Here is a 19,137-nt window from a genome sequence, read left to right as displayed (position 1 = left end):
GAGAGGATTTTGTACTTGGGTGAATGAACATCACCTCTTCAAATCAAATCATTGTTGGATAAAAGGTACAGAAACCTTAGAAACACACGTGTACCCACCATCCAGAGGGATGCAGGAGCATTCTTAACAAGCTTCATGCCACACGGGCAAACAGGAGGCACAGAGCTTGTATCGAACACAAAAACAAATCAACACAGAAACCACACACTGTAACTGTGCCATTACCACCCTGGTCTTCAAATGATCCATATTGCTGCAATGTGCTTACTGGGGTGCCATTTATCATCATCATCATCACGGTGATGGTGTTGTGAAAGGTGCGGCAATGCCACCTCCACTACAATACTGCCATTGTTTTAGTTCTAGCAGTCTGAAGAGAGTTCCTGCCCTGCACTAATTAAGATCCTGGCCTCTCCAGCCAGGCTCTGCTTCTCGTTTGTCAAAAAAAAAAAAAAACACAACCCCAAACCCCACACCCCAGCCCCCAGGTGTCCCGCTGCCCTCTCCTCGTGGCTCTCTGCTGCTGCAGCCCTGGCCTGAAAGGGGGCGCGATGCGTCACGCTGGATTGGTTTCTGGGCGCAGCTCTCGCGCCGAAGCCGTGGGCTCCTTTTCTCTCGACTCCTTTCCCACACTTTCCCTCGGCCATTGTGTCCTCCCTGCCTTTTCTCTCCCCTCTATTCATCTCCCATTAGTCACAACCGCCTCCCCTGGCAGAAGGAGCAGAAATAAATTAGGAGTTGTGTTAAAGAAAAAAAAAAAAAAAGTATTGTGTGCAAGTAATTTTATATATATATATATATATACATATATATACATATATACATATATATATATATATACACACACACACACACACACACACACACATACATACATACATACACACACACACACACACACACAGAGGTGATTAGAAAGTAAATCTCCCACATCAATGATATGGTGCATTGATGTAGTAAACTTAATCACCCTGCATCTATCTATACACAGACACACACCTTAAAACGTTCACCCCCCATCTCCTGCATGCCTACCCCCCCCCCCCCCCACACACACACACACACACACTCCACCCCCCCCCCCCCTTTAAAACAGAAACAGCCTCCCTTGCTCTAACTCTGTTCCCAAAACACGCACCCCTCTCCCGGCTCTCAAATCCATTTCAATTCCCTTGACCAGTCGAATTTTAACCCAGGCTAGTGCATTAACCCACAACGAGGAACATTCACTCAAAACGCAAGACAAACCCCTCAGAATTAGATACAATACAGTATCAAAGCCTGGTGGACAACAGTGGCTCTCAGCTGCAGTGCCCAAGTGACCAAGGACCTCTCCAACACAGACTTAATATTCATTGCATATGCTAATATCTACCCAGCTCAAAAGACCACTGTGGGAGACTGCATAAATCTGATCATTTAACCTATATAAAACAGCAGGGAATAAAGCATTTGACCCAGTATCACGAAACAGCAGATTACCATTACCTGAATCCACCAAGCAGTAGGTAGATTTAAAAAATATCATTAAAAAAAATAAGTGCCCCCCCACCCACCCAAAAAGACAAATCAAGAACACACACAACCACCAATTGTTAGAAAATTCTTTATTGACAAAAAAATGTATTCCAATCCAACGCATTTTATTTTCATACAAGCTACTGTGGTGAACCACAAAAAAAAAACAAATAGTAAGATTGTAAAAAAAAAAAAAAACAAACGATTAAAGAGAGACCTTGAAAATACCCCATTCCACCCCCACATAAAAACACAAAAACCACCTGTTTAGAGGAACTGGGTTAGCAGAGATACCCCCTTTATGCCACCTCTCCAGTCACCCATCGTAGGCTGCTGTTATTGGGGGCATGGAAAGCAAAACCACACGCGTGCCCCCGAAGAGCAGAGCCGACAGCTCAGCGGGTCGCAGCCAGACCAACACCCAACCCTTACAGCTCTGGCACAGCTTTGCATCACCCTCTAGAATGAACTATTTTTAATCCCTGAAGGGTCGAATGCAACCTGCTGAACAATGTTAACATACTGAATCACACATCGCTTCGTAGTTTTCCCTCTACACTTGTGACTTTTTGAAAATCTAACATGAAATACTGTTCTACTATTATGGATCGGACTTGTGACATCATTTTGTAGTTTCTTGGATTACACTGTTAAAGACCTAAAACTATTTTTTTTTTTTTTAATTTTTATTACGTCTCAACCCTAAAATTCAAGGCGATTCTTCAGCTACGGCTAAACATTTTGAATCACTCCCTGCGCTGCAGGTACTGCGCTGCCTCACCTGTCACCTGTCTGCACTGGGGCGGAGTCTCTCTCTCTCTATTCCCTCAATGTTAGCATCACCTGATAGAATGCATGGGACTGAAGAGCCCACCCTAAAGATGTCATTTAAATTGTGAGAGTAAAATACAGGTTTTAAAACTAATGAAACAGTTAAAAGGTTGGAAATATAAAATCAAGGTTGGGGTAAGGGGGGGGGGGATAATAAAAAATTAAATTTAGTAGAGGAGGTAAAACGTCTGCAGCTATGTTACACATTTCCACCAAAGCGATCTGCTCGTTTTCTCTTCTTTGCCTGATGAAACAAAAAAATAAATAAATAAATAAATTTGAGCTCAATAATTGAACTGCATGCTTACTGAACCAGGGATGGAAGTCAGACTCCCATTGCGCAGCAGTTTGATCTATTCCTGGTTCTTTGAGTTCAATAAAGACTCACCCAAGCTTGTTACCTCTACACTGGGGCTAATCAAGCTTGTAGTAAAACCTGGAATGGGTGAAACTGCTGTGCAATAGGAGTCATTTACATCCCTGTGAATGCAGTCTTGATCAGACACTATATTTTGGCTAAACTCCCTCCCAGTCCCTCCGCTTGAACCACTGGGACCACCCTGCCTCCCTCCCAGTCCCACACACTCAAACCACAAGCTAGGTTTACCTCGATGTCATCTGTGGCTCCAGCAGCGCTTGTGAGGATTCCAAACCTCTCCTTTCTCTTCTTCAGCTTCTCATCCTCCTCCACCTGAAAAAGGAGCGCAAGCAAGAAAAAAGGAAAGAAATGAGTTTTTTTAAAAAAGGACACAAGTCAAAAAAATGTTATGAAAAAAACTAAAAACCTCTGAAATGGAGGAATATAAATACTGCAAAATACTGGGTGGACTGATTTCTCAAGAGTCAACAGATTGCAAAAAATCCTTCAAATCGTAAATCTGAAGAAACCCAAGCGGCAAAAGCGTGCAGTAAAAGTCTCGCTCATGCTCTGTAAATGAAGGCAAACCTCAGTTGTACAAATTTAAAAGGAGGGGGCTTGAAATGACTGAAGAGACATCCCCAGGACTGGCAGAGCAGAATGGAAAGGCTGGATAAAGGTTATCTGGGAGAGAGACCGCTCTGCAAACAGGGAGCACGGCGTACTGTCAACAAGACAAATTTCAGGTCAGAAGCCAGGAGGTCACGACACTCTGCAGCCAAACCCATTCCTCACTCGCTGCGGATCACACGGCGCAGGCTCAAGGGGGGCCCCCGTGCTGGAGCGGGGTGGCCAATGTCAAAGTGGTACTAAGTAAATATACAAGGACCTGGCAGAGCACACACTAGGGAGGCTCGAACTGGCTGAGCACGCTAGGACGCGCATGATTGTGCACAACCCTCCCCAAAAAAGGGTCTATAAAAAGGCTTTGTAAAACACTGGAAGCCTCACGCAGTTCAGAGTCTACAGACAGGCAAAGTGTGGAGCCCACGCAGGCTACCCCAAAGTGTGGAGCCCACGCAGGCTACCCCAAAGTGTGGAGCCCACGCAGGCTACCCCAAAGTGTGGAGCCCACGCAGGCTACCCCAAAGTGTGGAGCCCACGCAGGCTACCCCAAAGTGTGGAGCCCACGCAGGCTACCCCAAAGTGTGGAGCCCACGCAGGCTACCCCAAAGTGTGGAGCCCACGCAGGCTACCCCAAAGTGTGGAGCCCACGCAGGCTACCCCAAAGTGTGGAGCCCACGCAGGCTACCCCAAAGTGCGGAGCCCACGCAGGCTACCCCAAAGTGCGGAGCCCACGCAGGCTACCCCAAAGTGCGGAGCCCACGCAGGCTACCCCTGTGTTAGTTACACAACCAGCAGATGGTTTATCGCGAAGTCGCCAATTTAGAGAAAACAGCATCTACCTCGCAAACCCAACAGCCTATCGACTGTATAAATCAGTACCACAAGAGACTTGCGAGTTCCTGTCAAATTAATGTAAAAAACAAATACAAAAACAACATGCGACACAGAACTATGGGAGATTTCTCCTCCCTCCCCGCTAAAAAAAAACCCTTGACTGGACTAAATGGGCTTTTAGGTCCAGATGTGAAAGCAGGCTTACGGCAGACCTAAAAACAAAACCAAAAAAATCAACTATGTAAAAAGGTGGCAAGATGCACTTAAACCCACAATAAATGGCAGTTAAACAAATCCAGTGCATGTTTGATTTCAGCAGCAGCAGCCCCCTTTCCTTGCCCCCCTGGGAGAGCAGGAGGGGGGGGGGGGGGTGTAATCACAGCCCCCTTGCAGTCCCACTAAATCAACATTGTTCTAATGATGTGTCACACTTGACCCCTGGCAGCGCCCTGCCCCTCACGTGATGCCTGTCCCACAATGGGCAGCCTCTCCATTTTTAGTGCCTCGCTGACACATTTTGATTCATGGGCCCGCCTGGCCCCGTCAAGAGAAAATTACCCCTATCAAAACGCCAGCATCTTCACATTCATCAACTCAACCTCTGGCCCCCGGCAACACTTCTCATGCTCAACGCGCCGCGGCCATCGGAGCAGAGAATTAACCTCAGCGGCACCCCCTGTCAGAGCGGAGAGAGGGGCTTTACCACAATAAAAAAAGGGGTTGGAGGAGGAGTGTGGGGTGTGCACTGCACCCCCTCCAGCAATCACAGCCAGCTCTGTATCTTCATCAGAAAACACAAGAGCCTGATCACAAAGCCACGACTGTGCCTCGTTCACAGGAATGCCAAGTCTACAGCAGCACGGACACACAACTGCTAATGCTTTTCTGCATCTGATGTAACAGTATGCAGACATGAAGGGATGGGCACAAGACTCCTACTGCAGAGCAGTTTCACCCATTCCAGGTTTTGCTACGAGCTTGGATTAGACCCCCCCCCCCCCCCCTCAGTGTTGAGGTAACAAGCTCAGGTGTGTCTTTTTAAAACTCCAAGTAAAACCAGGAATGGATCAAAACTGCTGTGCAATGGATTGGCTTATTGCCACCCCTGAAAGAGACATGAAGGCTGTCAATGACTGGTGGTTAAAAAAAACAGGAGCAGTAAAACGGTTCATCTTCACTAGACACTGGGGGAACCTCGCATCACAAAAAGTGTGCCGCCTGCATCACTGACACAGCCAGAGAACACAAACTAATCAACTTCATTTTTGGTACAAAGCTGCATTCTATGATTTTTCTCAGATGATACCATCATTCAGTGTTCTGTCTCCCTACCCTAGAGTCACGTGACAATACAGCAGCTATACAAACCCACTCTAACTGCACTCATCTATATTCTACCCTCTGAAGGCTGCACACAGACCCTACGCTGTACAGCCACACACACAAGCAGTCACCATGGAGATAATCCCACAAGACGCAGCGTGAAGCCGAACACAATGCATCTCGAGTGGGACCCGAGTCTCCCGTATCTGCTGATGAATGGGTTGACGGCAGTTATACAGAACGCCGATGGGCCGCTGTTGACTGCGTCGCTATGGAGATAAACCTGCGAGTGATCGCATGCCTGTCACCGACGCAAACCCACTCACCTGTGAAAAATCGCTGGAGGCCAATCCACCTGCAGCATTTGAAGCTTAAAACTAAGATCACGGCTCCTGCCTGCATCAGCGTCACACGCCGTGACCGGCTCAAGTTTAACCTTGGACTGTTCAACACGTTCTCATGCCTCTTTAAACTGACTGAGAATTATCACTGCTCCCTTTGTTTTGCTAAGAAAAAACACAAATCTTGCAAGTATGCTATAGATCCAGATGCTTCCTGGTAACTTCTAGATCCTTTCTCAACAGGGACGCAAACAAGACCCCCGTTGCACAGCAGTTGGATCCATTCCTGGTTTCACTAAAAAAAAAAAGTTTACTAAAACACACTTGAGCTTGCTACTGTGGCAAATCAAGCTCGTATTAAAAACCTGGAATGGATGAAACAGCTATGCCACAGGAGTCTTATTTCCATCCCTGTGTAATTAAAAGGCGGGCAGGGTGACTCGCATTGGAACGGTCATGGTTTCCAGACCCTGTGCAGTATCACCAACTTTACACAAGACGACACCTGGGCTGTCGACAGTCACACCCCACTCCCCGCTGACACCCGTCAAGCACACACTGCTTTCAACTCACACCTGGAGCAGCACAGGTCTTCAAGGGAATCAGGCTGACAAGCATTCTATTTAAATCACACACACACACACACACACACACACACACACACACACACACAGTGGTTTCAGTTATGCTTCAATCAAACTCAGGTAGGTCCTCCCCAATGCTGGTAAACAGTTAAAACTGAAAAAAAAAAAAATGCTAGAACCAGGATTGGCTCAAACTAGGTTTTAGAAAATAAAAAAAAAAAAAACCAGCACACCGAAGTTTTAAAGTCTATTAATGTATTTAATCGTGTGTAAAACGGCAGAGGCTAAACCTACTGCCAGGTGCCAGAAACTCCCCCCCCCCCCCTTCCGGCTTTGTCAGGGGGTCATTTAAACAAATCACATCAACAAAACTTCACCTCTCCAAAAACTGTCAGCCTCCCCCAGCCCACGCCAGGCAGGCAGAGCAAGGGTCACACAGAGCCACGGCTCCAACCTGTCTCCACCCCGCACCTCTGGAGCACAGCTAGGTGTTGGAATGAGTGAACCCGGCTAGAACGAACACTGTTTTTTTTTTTTTTTTTTTTAAATGGGATTGAAAATGAGTCTGCAGGAATCCCAGGCTGTAGCGAGCAAGGTCCCATCCATGCGTAATTAAGCAATTGAAATCAGACTTTAAAACGAGAGGACAAAAACTAGATGAGGAGTACATCATAACGTTTGGCTGGGCTGTACTGCGCCCTTCAGAGTTTAAAAAAAACGGAGCTGTGTTTTTACCCCCAGATTATGAGGCTACGCTAAACTTGTGGTACAGAATGTTTCATCACAAATCGGACAAGGAGATTCTCTAGATAGGAGATAATCTCTAGGAGACAGAACGTACACCAGTAGTGTAAATAAAAAAAGCAAGCACGACAGATCGAAATCAAAACCCCATCTACATTTCTCCACGCAAGGCCCTGTGTTATGACACGGTGAAATGCAAAAGGCAAATGTTTTTTTTGTGCTCATGCCAACAAGCGAAGGGGAGTGGGGTGGACTACCTGACCTGGATAAACTACATGCAGGTGCTAGAGCAGTGCTGGCCAACCCCGGTCCCAGAGAGACACAATCCAGCAGCTTTTCTGGGCATCTTTAAATCAATGGCTAAAGTTAGCGCTGACCAATTAGGAAAAGAATTTGAAGTAACTGAGGACTCGGTGGAATGAAATCCAGAAGACCCTTCGGCTCTCCAAGAGCAAAGGTTGCCCCCCCCCTCCCCCGTGTAGAAGAACCTCTTGCAAGTGTGACTCTGTGCTTGACCGTAGACAACGAGGAACGAAGCTAAGTGCTGGACCGCCGCTTGAGATGCGCCCACATGGAGTCCTCTTCCAAGTTCAACATCAGGAGCACAGCCCCCCACCCCGTTACACACTGCACATAACATGCAACGGGATCCTTGAATGCACCCCAAGCACTTGAGCATCAGGGCTTTGGAAAGAGCGAGCAGCAGAACATGAAAAAAAAACAAAAAAAAACACACAGCTTATTACAAAAGAAAACAGCGTGCGGAGCTCAGCCTATCAGAGTCAAGGGCACACCATACTGAAAATCAGGGAGTTTAACTCAACTCCAACCCTGAAAGCATGCATGTTCCCATTACCTGCATGAACAAAACACATTTCTTATGCAAATGAATTTATATATATAAAAAATGTTCCGGAAAAATAGCCTTTACAAATCAATTGCATACAAAATTAGTAACTGGACTCTAATGTGTTTTAAATACTTTATCTGGCATGCAAAACCCATTATAAAAAAATATATAGCACAGCGGGGGGGGGGACGGGGGGGACACAAACACACAACAGCCCACCGAAACGGCGTTTCAAAGGCACTCATTAATTGTGTGCGTCAGCAGCACCCAAACTGCATTGTGCTGCCGACGGACTCTCCCCAGGGCACACTTCATTATGTTCATCAAGCCCAGCTGCAGAGCCACGCCGCAGCCATGAAAGGTTTTGATAAACCCATTCTGATTATACTGGGGGGCTCTGGCGAGCGAGCGATGAATCCAAGGCTTCACGGAAAAGGTCAATTAATATCCCTAACGGGACAGGGACACACTGCCATCGCGTCCCCAGAGAGGGAGAGACACTGTGTGTGAATTAATAAGGTACAAGCTTAGAGCCAGCGACATCACGACTCACGGTGCGAATAGCTAAGTAAATGCTTGGCCGTTGTTAAATAAAGATAAATAGGGTTTGTTGAAACCTGCCTGTCCCATCGTTATAAATTCCAAAAGTATTTTATGCAAATCAAGAGTATAATAGTTTATTAACACATCTGTGCAGCTTTCCACAGAAAACACTTCAAACCAACAAAACTGTTAGAATGACCTAGCTCCAATACCTGAATGCAAGGACAAGTTTGGAGGAAATTGCTTTGGTTTTGCAAAAAACAGCTACAGCTTCTGCACCTAAAAAGCATCAATAAAGTTAAAAAAAAAAAGGAGAGAAATCCTTAGTTAAAAGTCCAAGGAGAATGCTGCTCTCCAGGACAGCAGCAGAACTGGGTTAACCAGCTGAATCCTCCCAGAATGACATCACTGAGCGAGAGAAGTGCAAGTCGCATTCAACGTCCAGAACAAAAGGGACAGATTCTGTTTCACAGCAGGGACAAACGAAACCAGATGACTGGTTAAAGCCAGGTCACGAGTGCAACAGCGTAACCCCTGCCTCCCCTTTCCAAACACACACATCATCTCTCCACACACACACACACACATTTCCTTTATTACTGCCCAAGAACTTCTTCAGCCTTTCCAAATGTTTGCCAGGAATGCGATTCTTTTCAAACTCTTGACTAAAAGGGAGAAGAAAAAAAAAAAAAACACACAGCTTTGCCAGATTCATTAACTCTCTCCCATTCTTTCTCCAGTTGTGCAAGAGGGGGGCTGACATCACATGACCGAGCAGAAGTGAAGTAAGGCGCACCGGGGGGGGCAGAGGTAATTCTATTCTGTGAATCGTAAAACACAATCTGGGAGTGAGGTACTGGAGTCGCATTGTCCACAAGGAGACTGATTTAGTAACATGGCTGAAACAAGAGGCTTTCACAGAAGAACAATGGGCTTTTTCTTGGACGGACGCGGTACAAGTGGGGAGCAAATTGCACCCCCCTAACAACCCCCCCCAACCACCACCGAAAAAAAATAAAGTGAGAAATGATTCACAATGCTTAGCAGCATCAAGAAAAACCTAACCAGCAAAGAGATACTTTACCATGGTGAGGGACCAAGGACAGGGTTCTTGTGGGAAAACAAAGAAGGACTGTGTACTGAAGCTACCATTTCTCTTTTTACCAGCAAGAGTACCTGATTCGAAGCAAATCAACTGTAGTCTCAAGGATATACAGATTTTTCACAAGAGACTATTAGTTATCCACGCTCGCACAACGGGTGCAACATGCACTATTATTTTTATTTAAGGTTCCCACAAATTTAAACAGCACTATGATTTTGCACTTTGTAAAGTTTTTTTTGGATCACCAAAGTTACTGGCATCGAGAGATGAATTCAACTTTACCTTAAAAAAAAAAAAAAAAAGAGGGGGGAGAGAGAGAGAGAGAGAGAGAGAGAAAAGGTCGTAGCTAGAAAGCGATCAAGCAAACAAAACAGACACCAAAACAAATACAGGGCTGCCAACTAAAACAAAAACACACAACTGAAGCAGCATTGCTCTACATCCCCACCCTCCTCTGCTTTGTTAAAACATTTTAAAAAATGACACACACACACTGGGGTCTGTTCCTGGAATACCGCCTGTCCTTTCCTTGCATTGCTGAGCCAGTACAAAAGCATTAGGTGCACAAGCGCATCTCGAGCTCCATTCTCTGAGAGAGGAGGCTGGTCACAGTGACAGCCCCTCTCTGTAACAATTTCCATGGCTGCCAGAACTATTCTCCTCACTGTCATTTCTCATTATCCCAGGACAGAGAGACCCCCATTCAGGAAAACTCAACTCCACTGCTGTCTTTTGATTCCAATAAAATCAGAAAAAAAAACTAAAAGAAACAAAGCAGCTGTTTTGTTAAATGAAAGTTTCACTCAAGCAAGGTTAGGTCTTGTTAATTTCCCTCCTGTAGCACGCTACAGATTAGGCAGGGAGTTGAATTGCCAGGCACACCAACACAAACGCTCAGATTTTATTTAACCTGTTTGTTTCTATGCTGAACTTCTCTATTAAAAAGACGTGTCTTTGTCCGATCTGAATAAAGTAAGAGGAGACTCTAGACGACGTTTCTGGCGGTGACAAAGAGGGGAGGAGTCATTACTGAATAAGGAACGTCACTTCCTCTTTACAGAGGGCCAAAACAGCAAGAAAATAAAACCCTCAAAAACACACACGTGCAAGTTAACACGTGATCTTTTTAAAACACCACCACCAGAAAAGTTGCATTCGCATTTTCACAGAACACTGTTCATTTGGTAAGAATACTTCACCCTGATGCATCAAACCCCCCCCTTCTCAAAACTATTTTACAGCTGCAGCAACTGACGGCCGTTATTCCGATTTCACACGCAACCTGCGGGTCAAAGCCGACTACCTAAATATCAGCCAAGATGAAACGGTAGCCCCGTCAGTCCACAGATGATAGACAAAGAGAATCGCAGCACTGCAAGTATTCCGAGCACAAATCAGCCTAGCTTGCAGTCTAATTACATTTTGTACCCCCCCCCCCACATGGTCAGATCGTGTCCTGGAAAGAGCAGCATTAGAGCAGCGAGCGGCTGGTGGTTGTGGTTCTGCAACAAGCATTGTGGCTTCCCTTCCCTGGGAGCTGCGTGCCGGGCACTTCCGACGCACACAAAAGCCAGCGCAGAGAGTCCTGCCGCGATAATTACATTTGCCACTCTTGCAAAGCCATTTACCCCCAACCAGGGGCTATTATATCTGCCCCCCTGATGCAAAAAGACATTTGGAGAGAGAAACAATAAAAAAACGAGGGCAAACTAATGGAGCAGAAGAAAAACACCTGTAAAAATAAAGGGAGTTGTTTCTTTAAGAGCCTTAAGCCGATAAATGGGGGGGGGGGGGGGGGGGGTCAGAGCAGTTTAAGGAGTATCATTTATAGTTTATTTATACTCTGCTCACGATTGTAACACACACCCCCAGTTTAGTCTGCGCTAAAATATGGAAGCAATTTGTGCTACCACAGGACAGCCTTAAAGGGTTATTTTTTATACAAACACTGGTCTTGGAAAAGGTCAAGTGGCTTCGACCTTTCGGGTCTTGCAGGTGGATTCACTTGACAGAGACTCATGTGCGTGCCAGCACTGGTTAGCAGGGATATTTAACTCTTTTCATTCAGGGTGAAAAGGATTAGTCTGAGGCAGCCGGCCCCACTCCAATCATCATACAAAACAGAACAAGCTTCAGGGAACATCAAGAGTCATTCAGAACTTCCTTTTGCCATTCTTACTTGGTATTATAAAAAGACACGTGAAATACCAATATGAGAAACAGCTGTAGGAGAGAGAATACACAAGACACGAGTTGCAGAACAAACTTGAGTTTTTGCAAAGTTAAATCTGCAGCTACCAGTTTGTTTGAAATTCAAAGCGTGCATGTATGTGACAGAAATAGAGCATCAAAATCCATCGCATTTCCAGCAATACTCCTGATTCGCTTCTTCCACAGCCAGACTGTCACGTTTTAAAAACACGGTTAGTATCAGGATAAAAACACAAATCACTTACAGATCAGGGTAACAGGATGCTCACTCTCAGACAGACAGAAAGACTTCCATTGCATTGCAGTCTGATCCAATCCTGGCCTTGCTCCGAGTTTAATAACACATCTCTGCTTATCACCTATCCACTGGGGCGATTCAAGCTCGTATTAAAACCAGGAACGGGTAAAACTAATATGCAACAGGAGGCCCATTTCCCCCGCATCACATATAATCTAGCAGAGGGAAATTTGAAAATGCTGTACTAGGAAACCTTCAAGGAGACAGTCCAGTATATTTACATACAGCCTGGTTGCCTACCTTCTTTGAGACCGAAGACACATTCATCCCAAATCTCTGGGCTCTTTTTTTCAACTGGTCTACATTGACCTGGAAATGCCACAAAAAAATAAATTAATAATACAATTACACACAGGGCATTAATCTCAAGGAAGGTTGTTATTTTTTTTTTACAATGCATGCAAGGCTAGCTTTAAAAAGTTCCTCAACTCTGCAAAGAAATGGTTTTCTGTAAAGCTTTGCGAACAGCCCCTGAAAACAACGAAGGCCTCCCAAACTCACACTACACAACAGCAAGAGTTTAAAAAGTGTGTTACTTACAGCTGGCTGGCTGACTACAGAGGAATCTGAAAAAGAAAGTGAGCAGCAATTAAAAACTGCTATATAAAAACTCCTCCGCACCCTTTCCCAAAGCATCAAACATAAAAATGACTAAACCTGCGCTCCCTGTTGAAACGAACGGGGCGATCGCCCTCTGCACGCCAGCACGATTCGGAAATCTGGTCTGCCTCAAAATCAATATCCGTTCTCTCTCGCTTTCCATGCTCTTTAAGCCGGATATCTGCTATTAGCTGCTGTGTTGTTGCTATTTCATGTATTACGCTACTGTCATTTTTTTTTTTTTTTTTACTGTATATCATGTATTATGCATTTCTCTGTATTTAAAGTATTATGGGTTTTCTTGTAAAGCGCTTCGTGATGGTGCTCTGCTATGAAAGGCGCTATATAAAATAAAATTGGATTGATCGTTCTGACTGCGCGGTCCGGCACCAAAGTCATGAGTTTTTTCTTTTCAGAATTTATATTATGAAGAAAGTAACTCTGATACGATCCTGGACTCGCAGGGTAGACCTGGACAGTACTTCTGCTGGATGAAGCGCAGCAGAGTTTTTGAAAAGTGTTCAAATAGTTTGTCACTGGTACCTTTCCCCACGAGGTACCGAGCTACGATTTGACAGTGCCTCTGTAACCCAACACGCTGTGTAACGAGGCACAACGTTCCTGTCCCAAGCAACAGCGGATTAGGACGGGTCTGACTGCACTTCTAAACACACACACACACACACACACACACACACACACACACACACACACACACACACACACACACACACACACACGTCCTGCACAACCGTTTATTAAGTCACCTTTTTCTGGGGCTGCTGGCAAACCAAATCTGCAATAGAACAGAAAGAGAGTGAAGTCAAAACACAGGGTGCTCAGCGAGTCCAAACCCAGACAGCAGTGGAGGGTTTACCTGACCCAGTCAGTGAACTCAAAACATACCGCCTGCAGTGTCACTGGATTGCAAATGTTCTGAATGAACTGTTTGGGGTAGGACAATAAGATTGTTGACACTGAGAACACACATATATATAAAACATTGTAATAATTTCATTGCGCTATGTGGTGTCATACAGGGACTGAAATAAGACTGTTTCACCCATGTCCTTGATTAGCCCCAGTGTAGAGGTTACAAGCTCAGGTGAGTCTTATTAAACTCATAGTAGAACCAGGAATGGATCAAACCTCTTTGCAATGGAAGTCTAAAATTACACACGCAGTCAAAGAACTAAAGTGTGCCTACCTTTACTTCAGTACAGGGACAGTCTCCCACTGCATTCCTGGTTTCACTGCGAGTTTAATAAGACACACCTGAGCTCGTTACCTGTACACAGTGGCTAACCGAGCTCCTAGTAAAACCTGGAATGGGCTGAAAGTGCTGTGCAGCGGGCGTCTCATTTCCATCGCTGGAGTACAATTGAACTGGGTTCTGTAAGCTGGCTTACCTTGCAGCTCGAGCAGCCTTCTTACTCTCGCCAGTCGGAGGGACGTTAAACCTCTGTGCTCTCTGCTGCAGCTTCTGAATGAAGAGACACAGACAAGAGTTAGAAAACTGCACGGATTTAAGACCCCCCTTCCACCCACCCCCCTCACAGACTTACTATCAGTGGCATCAAGAGTCCCATTTTGAATTACCTCCCGTTACTCTGAGCTCTCGCTCCGCCCCCGGGTTACAGACACACTGATTGTAAAGCCAGTTAGTTAAACTACGAAAAGCTGGGCTGGCCCACCAAAGTAACCACACTCGCTGTTGAACGGAGGGAAATAAAGACTCCCATTGCATAGCAGTTTTATCCGTTTCTGGTTTTAGTGCGAGTTTCATGAACTGCAATGCAACGGGGGGGTCTTTATTTGCATTGCTGCTGTTGCCAGTGCTGAACCCACACATGAATACACCAGAGCAGCGCAACGCTGGCACTCCCTCAAGCGAACACGAGGGCGGAAATCCCTTTTAAAAAACGGCTGTGTTTCAGCTCCGGAAGTGAACGAGACGCACACAGAATCCCTACCTCGTCAGGAGAGGTGGTGGACGCTATTTTAACCACCTTTTTATCTGCAGCCCTGAAACAACAAACAAATAGAAAGAAACCTGGGTTATAAAATGTGATAAATATAGAACTTCTATGCATCAGAAACTTAACTGCATCGATCAAACACCACATACTTAAACAAATTACACTAGACTTAATAAATTATTTATGTTTTTTTATTATTTGAAAAGCAGCTAATTGCATTCAGACACACTGAAAAGCAGCATGCGGTTTACTGAACAGGTCAAAACAGCAGGCCAAGACTGCCCTCTCCTGGGAGAAAACGCAAGTGTGGGAACAGCTGCTAAAACACCACTGGAGACCTTAGCAAGACTCACGCAATCGCACAAGGCGCCCTTATTGAAAAAGGGGGGACCCCCAGCACGAAAGAACAGAAACAGACCCCCACTCACCCTCCCTCCTCTTTCTCAGCGACGGAGACCTTCTCTGGCTCAGCCGGCTCCTCCACGACTACCTTGACCTCCTCTTCCTGTTAAAAAAAAAAAAAAAACACACACACAGTTTAGCATTTTACAAAACACCACAACGTGGCTTGTGCCGGCCACGTTCGTACAATGTCAAGTTTAACCACGGTCACTAAAGACACGAGCCCAGCCCCGATACCCATGCCTTCGCTGACACCTGAGCAGTTTATTTTGGTGTGTTCTGGATGTTGTTTCCTGAAAACAGGGAGCGCTGTGGTGTCCACAGCCCCTCAAGGTCGCTCTGAAGACACTGCTTCTTTGTTTCCGGGTGTAAGTGTGGCACAGCGAAGGGTAACCAGTTTAGTGCAGATGGTTCACCATGTATTCATCGCTTTCATTTCATCAATGTGACTCAACCAGTACCTCAGTATCTTCACCAAGGACTTCCTCTTCGTTCACCTCTTCCTCAACAGCTAAGAAACAGCAGAAACAGGCAAGTTAATACACTGTCAGGATGATCACTCATTAACAATACAAATGAATAGCTGCTATTGGGAAGGTTGGGTTGTTATATATATATATATATATATATATCTATATAACACAGTACAGTAAAGTTAGAAGTAAACAATGCACCCCACTGAAATATCGTTCATGGTTTATAGTTCCTTAGTGGAGCCACATCCGCTAATCAGATGCACAAACACAAAGTCAATAGCACTTTGAACAAAGAAAAAAGAACCCAAACTTGACCCCGATATATAATGAGGAAATACACCGATAAAACACAACCAGTGCAGGAGCGCCCTCTAGTGCCCAAGAACTGAAACTGCACCGTTTGTTTTTTTTAATACCAATTGACTCAATAATACTGCGAGGGGGTCCAATCACGGTCCTGAAGGGACTTGCTTCCACTCCTGCGGGTCTAACAACCAGCAAAATGTGCGCATGAACGACTTCAGGGTCTGGATGGAGGTTTGATTGGTTCAGTTAACCCATTTAGAACAGGGTTTGGAACTGAAAGGCGATATGAAACAGTTGGGTGTTTTAGCTTCCGCTGTTCCAAGTCTATAAAAGTGCGCAGCGGCGTCTTTGCTCACCGTGTTCCTCCAGGTACGCCTGCAGTCGGTTCACCAGCTCTTGTTTGTTCCCTTTGGTCTCCAGACCCCGAGCAGTGCATTCCTGTTTCAGCTCGGCCAACTGTGGACACAAGAGGTTGAGAGCAGGGTCGGGGTCAGCTCCCGTTCTCGCAATTCCGCTTCCTCTGAATGGGGACTGAGGTTTATTCCAATTGCTTGTATTTGAAGCCACAGTAATTGATTAACAGACAGCGAATTCAATTTAAGTGTAATGTGCCGTCACTGTTTGAAACTTATTTTTAACAGAACGCCGCGAATTGCAATTATTATTATTATTATTATTATTATTATTCATTTCTTAGCAGACGCCCTTATCCAGGGCGACTTACAATTGTTACAAGATATCACATTTTACATTATTTCACATTATACAGATATCACATTTTTTTTACATACAATTGCCCATTTATACAGTTGGGTTTTTACTGGAGCAATCTAGGTAAAGTACCTTGCTCAAGGGTACAGCAGCAGTGTCCCCCACCTGGGATTGAACCCATGACCCTCCTGTCAAGAGTCCAGAGCCCTAACCACTACTCCACACTGCTGCCCCCAATTGTGATCAGTGACGTGTTAGCATTGATTAAGGAAATGAAAAACAGCAATTGAGCGGGGCTTTAAAAGACTAAAATAAACACAATATAGATCCTTAAAATAACTCCACGCTGAGATGAACGACGACGTGGTGTATTTATTGTTCCCACTAAACAACGTCTGAAATTTGAATCACTACCACTAGCAACTCTGACTGAAGGGGGCACATGTGCACAATTGGAAATGCCGGCTGCCTGTTTTTAATTTGTTATCAGTAGTTGCAAGCATTCAAAAACGACTGAACTTCTTAAATGAAGCGTCAATGATTCGAGTAATCATTCAAAACACACCCACGCTGGTTAATATGAGCGCATCAGAGGACGTGGTTTCTAACACAGGCCCCACTCCCACCCAAACGAACAACATCCACTTCAAAAAATTAAACTCGCATAACCAAACACGAAAATAAAAAAGTTAAACACGTCACACTTTGATTTAAACATGACACGCTACACTAAAACGTTACAACAACTCCGCCCGTTTAATGTTTGTAATAAATAATAAACACAACTTGAAGGAAAACGAATCTCGTCGGCCTCGAAACGGACACAATGAAATAACTGCGCCTCGCCACGCCGCGCTTTCCCCGGTTAAACCCGCGTTAGTGAAGCGCACTGTTAAACACGAAACCCGCTTGAACGGCGTCAGTTTTAAAACACATTTCACTGTTTTTTCTCCGGTTTTAAATTCCTCTTACCTTCAGTTTATGTAGCACCACAACCTCCGCCATCTTGTCGCTGTGCGCTGCTTGGCTCTAGCCAATCAGGTGCTGGTTTACAAAGAGCGTAAGAACGTGACGTGACACGCAAAGGGCGGGAAGACGTACGGGCACGCTGTTTTAAAGTGATAACGTCATTAAAAAAAAAATACTACATGTAAGTCACCAGTAGATGGCGGCATTGGTACGTGTTTATTGCCGTGCGATTTCTTTAAGATCTCCTTGCATATCGAAAAACACGTCTGTTTGTAACCCCTTAAAGGTCCACAAAGAATCGAGCATCACCAGGAGGAAACGAAGCATTCGGGCGACCGGATCCAACCCGTCAGTGCAGTAAGCATCATTTGTATCTGTGCGACACACGTGTCTCATGCACCAACCCTTCACTGAATAGATCACTGAAAAAAAAGGACGCTTCATTCGAGTCACTTGCTGTCACTGTGTTGTACACGTAACACAGTATTGTGCTTCTGTTTCGATAATACCAACGCCACTCCAAAAATGGGCTGTTTCCAGGGCAACTGCCTCCACTTATTTTGCAAATGCATTGAGCTGTTAACTTTAGCGCCGGTAGGCAAGTACAGGGGGGGAAAGGTGGTGTTTACAAGCTGCAATGCATTGTGGTCGCCCGACCTGTTTCTCCACTCGTGGAATAACAACTGTCTTCAAGCAGAGTTTATTTTCTAGTTTACACTGCAGTCATAAAAGACTTGAAGCTCACAATGTACTGTAACTAAAATACTGTTCTATTGCGATGTTATGCAGGGATGGAAATAAGACTCCTATTGCACAGCAGTTTCATCCAGTCCAGGTTTTACTATGAGCTTGATTAGCCCTGATGTATGGGCAACAAGCTCAGGAGCGTCTTATTAAACTCCTAGCAATACCAGGAATGGATCACACTGCTGTGCAACGGGAGTCTTATTTCCATCCCTGTTTTTAATCAGCATTGTTTGCAAATCCGATATGATTTATTTCTTAGCAGACGCCCTTATCCAGGGCGACTTACAATTGTTACAAGATATCACATTATTTTTTACACATTATTTTTACATACAATTCCCCATTTATAGAGTTGGGTTTTTACTGGAGCAATCTAGGTAAAGTACCTTGCTCAAGGGTACAGCAGCAATGTCCCCCACCTGGGATTGAACCCAACTTTCTTATCTTTGCAATGAGGTTTTGCATGGTTTAAAATGCACTGAGGGGTTGGATCCGGTCGTGCGAACGCTCCGTCTCCTCCTCGTGATGCTCGAGTCGCTCTCGAATGTGTTTCAAGAAGAAAACGTTTGAACAGCCAGCGCTGGATTCCTTGTGGACCTGAAGGGGTTAATCATTGAGGCTGCATGTCTTTCGCATAGACTTTAACACTTCCATGTTCACCACAACGTAACCAACATCCCTTTACAGACAGCGTGTGCTTCCGTTTTCACTTTAAAATTAATTGAATTAAAAAAAAACGACAAACACACAACGGTGCAAAACTTAAAACCTCCTTTTATT

At 45.0% G+C, this 19,137-nt stretch overlaps 1 protein-coding gene across 1 annotated transcript; it reads right to left on the bottom strand.

The window, feature by feature from the left end:
• Positions 1-1,592: 1,592 nt before the first annotated feature.
• sarnp (SAP domain containing ribonucleoprotein) lies at positions 1,593-17,741 on the bottom strand. The gene is made up of 11 exons (XM_059011734.1): positions 17,614-17,741; positions 16,287-16,386; positions 15,610-15,659; positions 15,175-15,251; positions 14,741-14,792; positions 14,177-14,250; positions 13,535-13,563; positions 12,708-12,733; positions 12,408-12,476; positions 2,957-3,040; positions 1,593-2,593 (listed from the first exon to the last, which is right to left on the bottom strand). The coding sequence occupies exons 1-11, from the start codon at positions 17,644-17,646 to the stop codon at positions 2,549-2,551; spliced, it is 639 nt and encodes a 212-aa protein (XP_058867717.1). The 5' UTR covers positions 17,647-17,741; the 3' UTR covers positions 1,593-2,548.
• Between the last annotated feature and the right edge of the window lie 1,396 nt (positions 17,742-19,137).

This window comes from Acipenser ruthenus, chromosome 42 (assembly GCF_902713425.1).
Source record: "Acipenser ruthenus chromosome 42, fAciRut3.2 maternal haplotype, whole genome shotgun sequence".
Lineage (NCBI taxonomy): Eukaryota > Metazoa > Chordata > Actinopteri > Acipenseriformes > Acipenseridae > Acipenser > Acipenser ruthenus.
This window is presented reverse-complemented; position numbering and strand designations above follow the sequence as displayed.

Excerpts from the sequence above, each read along its gene's own strand:
- sarnp (XM_059011734.1), bottom strand. The coding sequence starts at position 17,646 with ATGGCGGAGGTTGTGGTGCTACATAAACTGAAG. Across the intron at positions 16,387-17,613 it reads TGGTGCTACATAAACTGAAG|TTGGCCGAGCTGAAACAGGA; the intron begins GTAAGAGGAATT and ends TTGTGTCCACAG. Across the intron at positions 12,477-12,707 it reads CTGTAGTCAGCCAGCCAGCT|GTCAATGTAGACCAGTTGAA; the intron begins GTAAGTAACACA and ends TGGCATTTCCAG.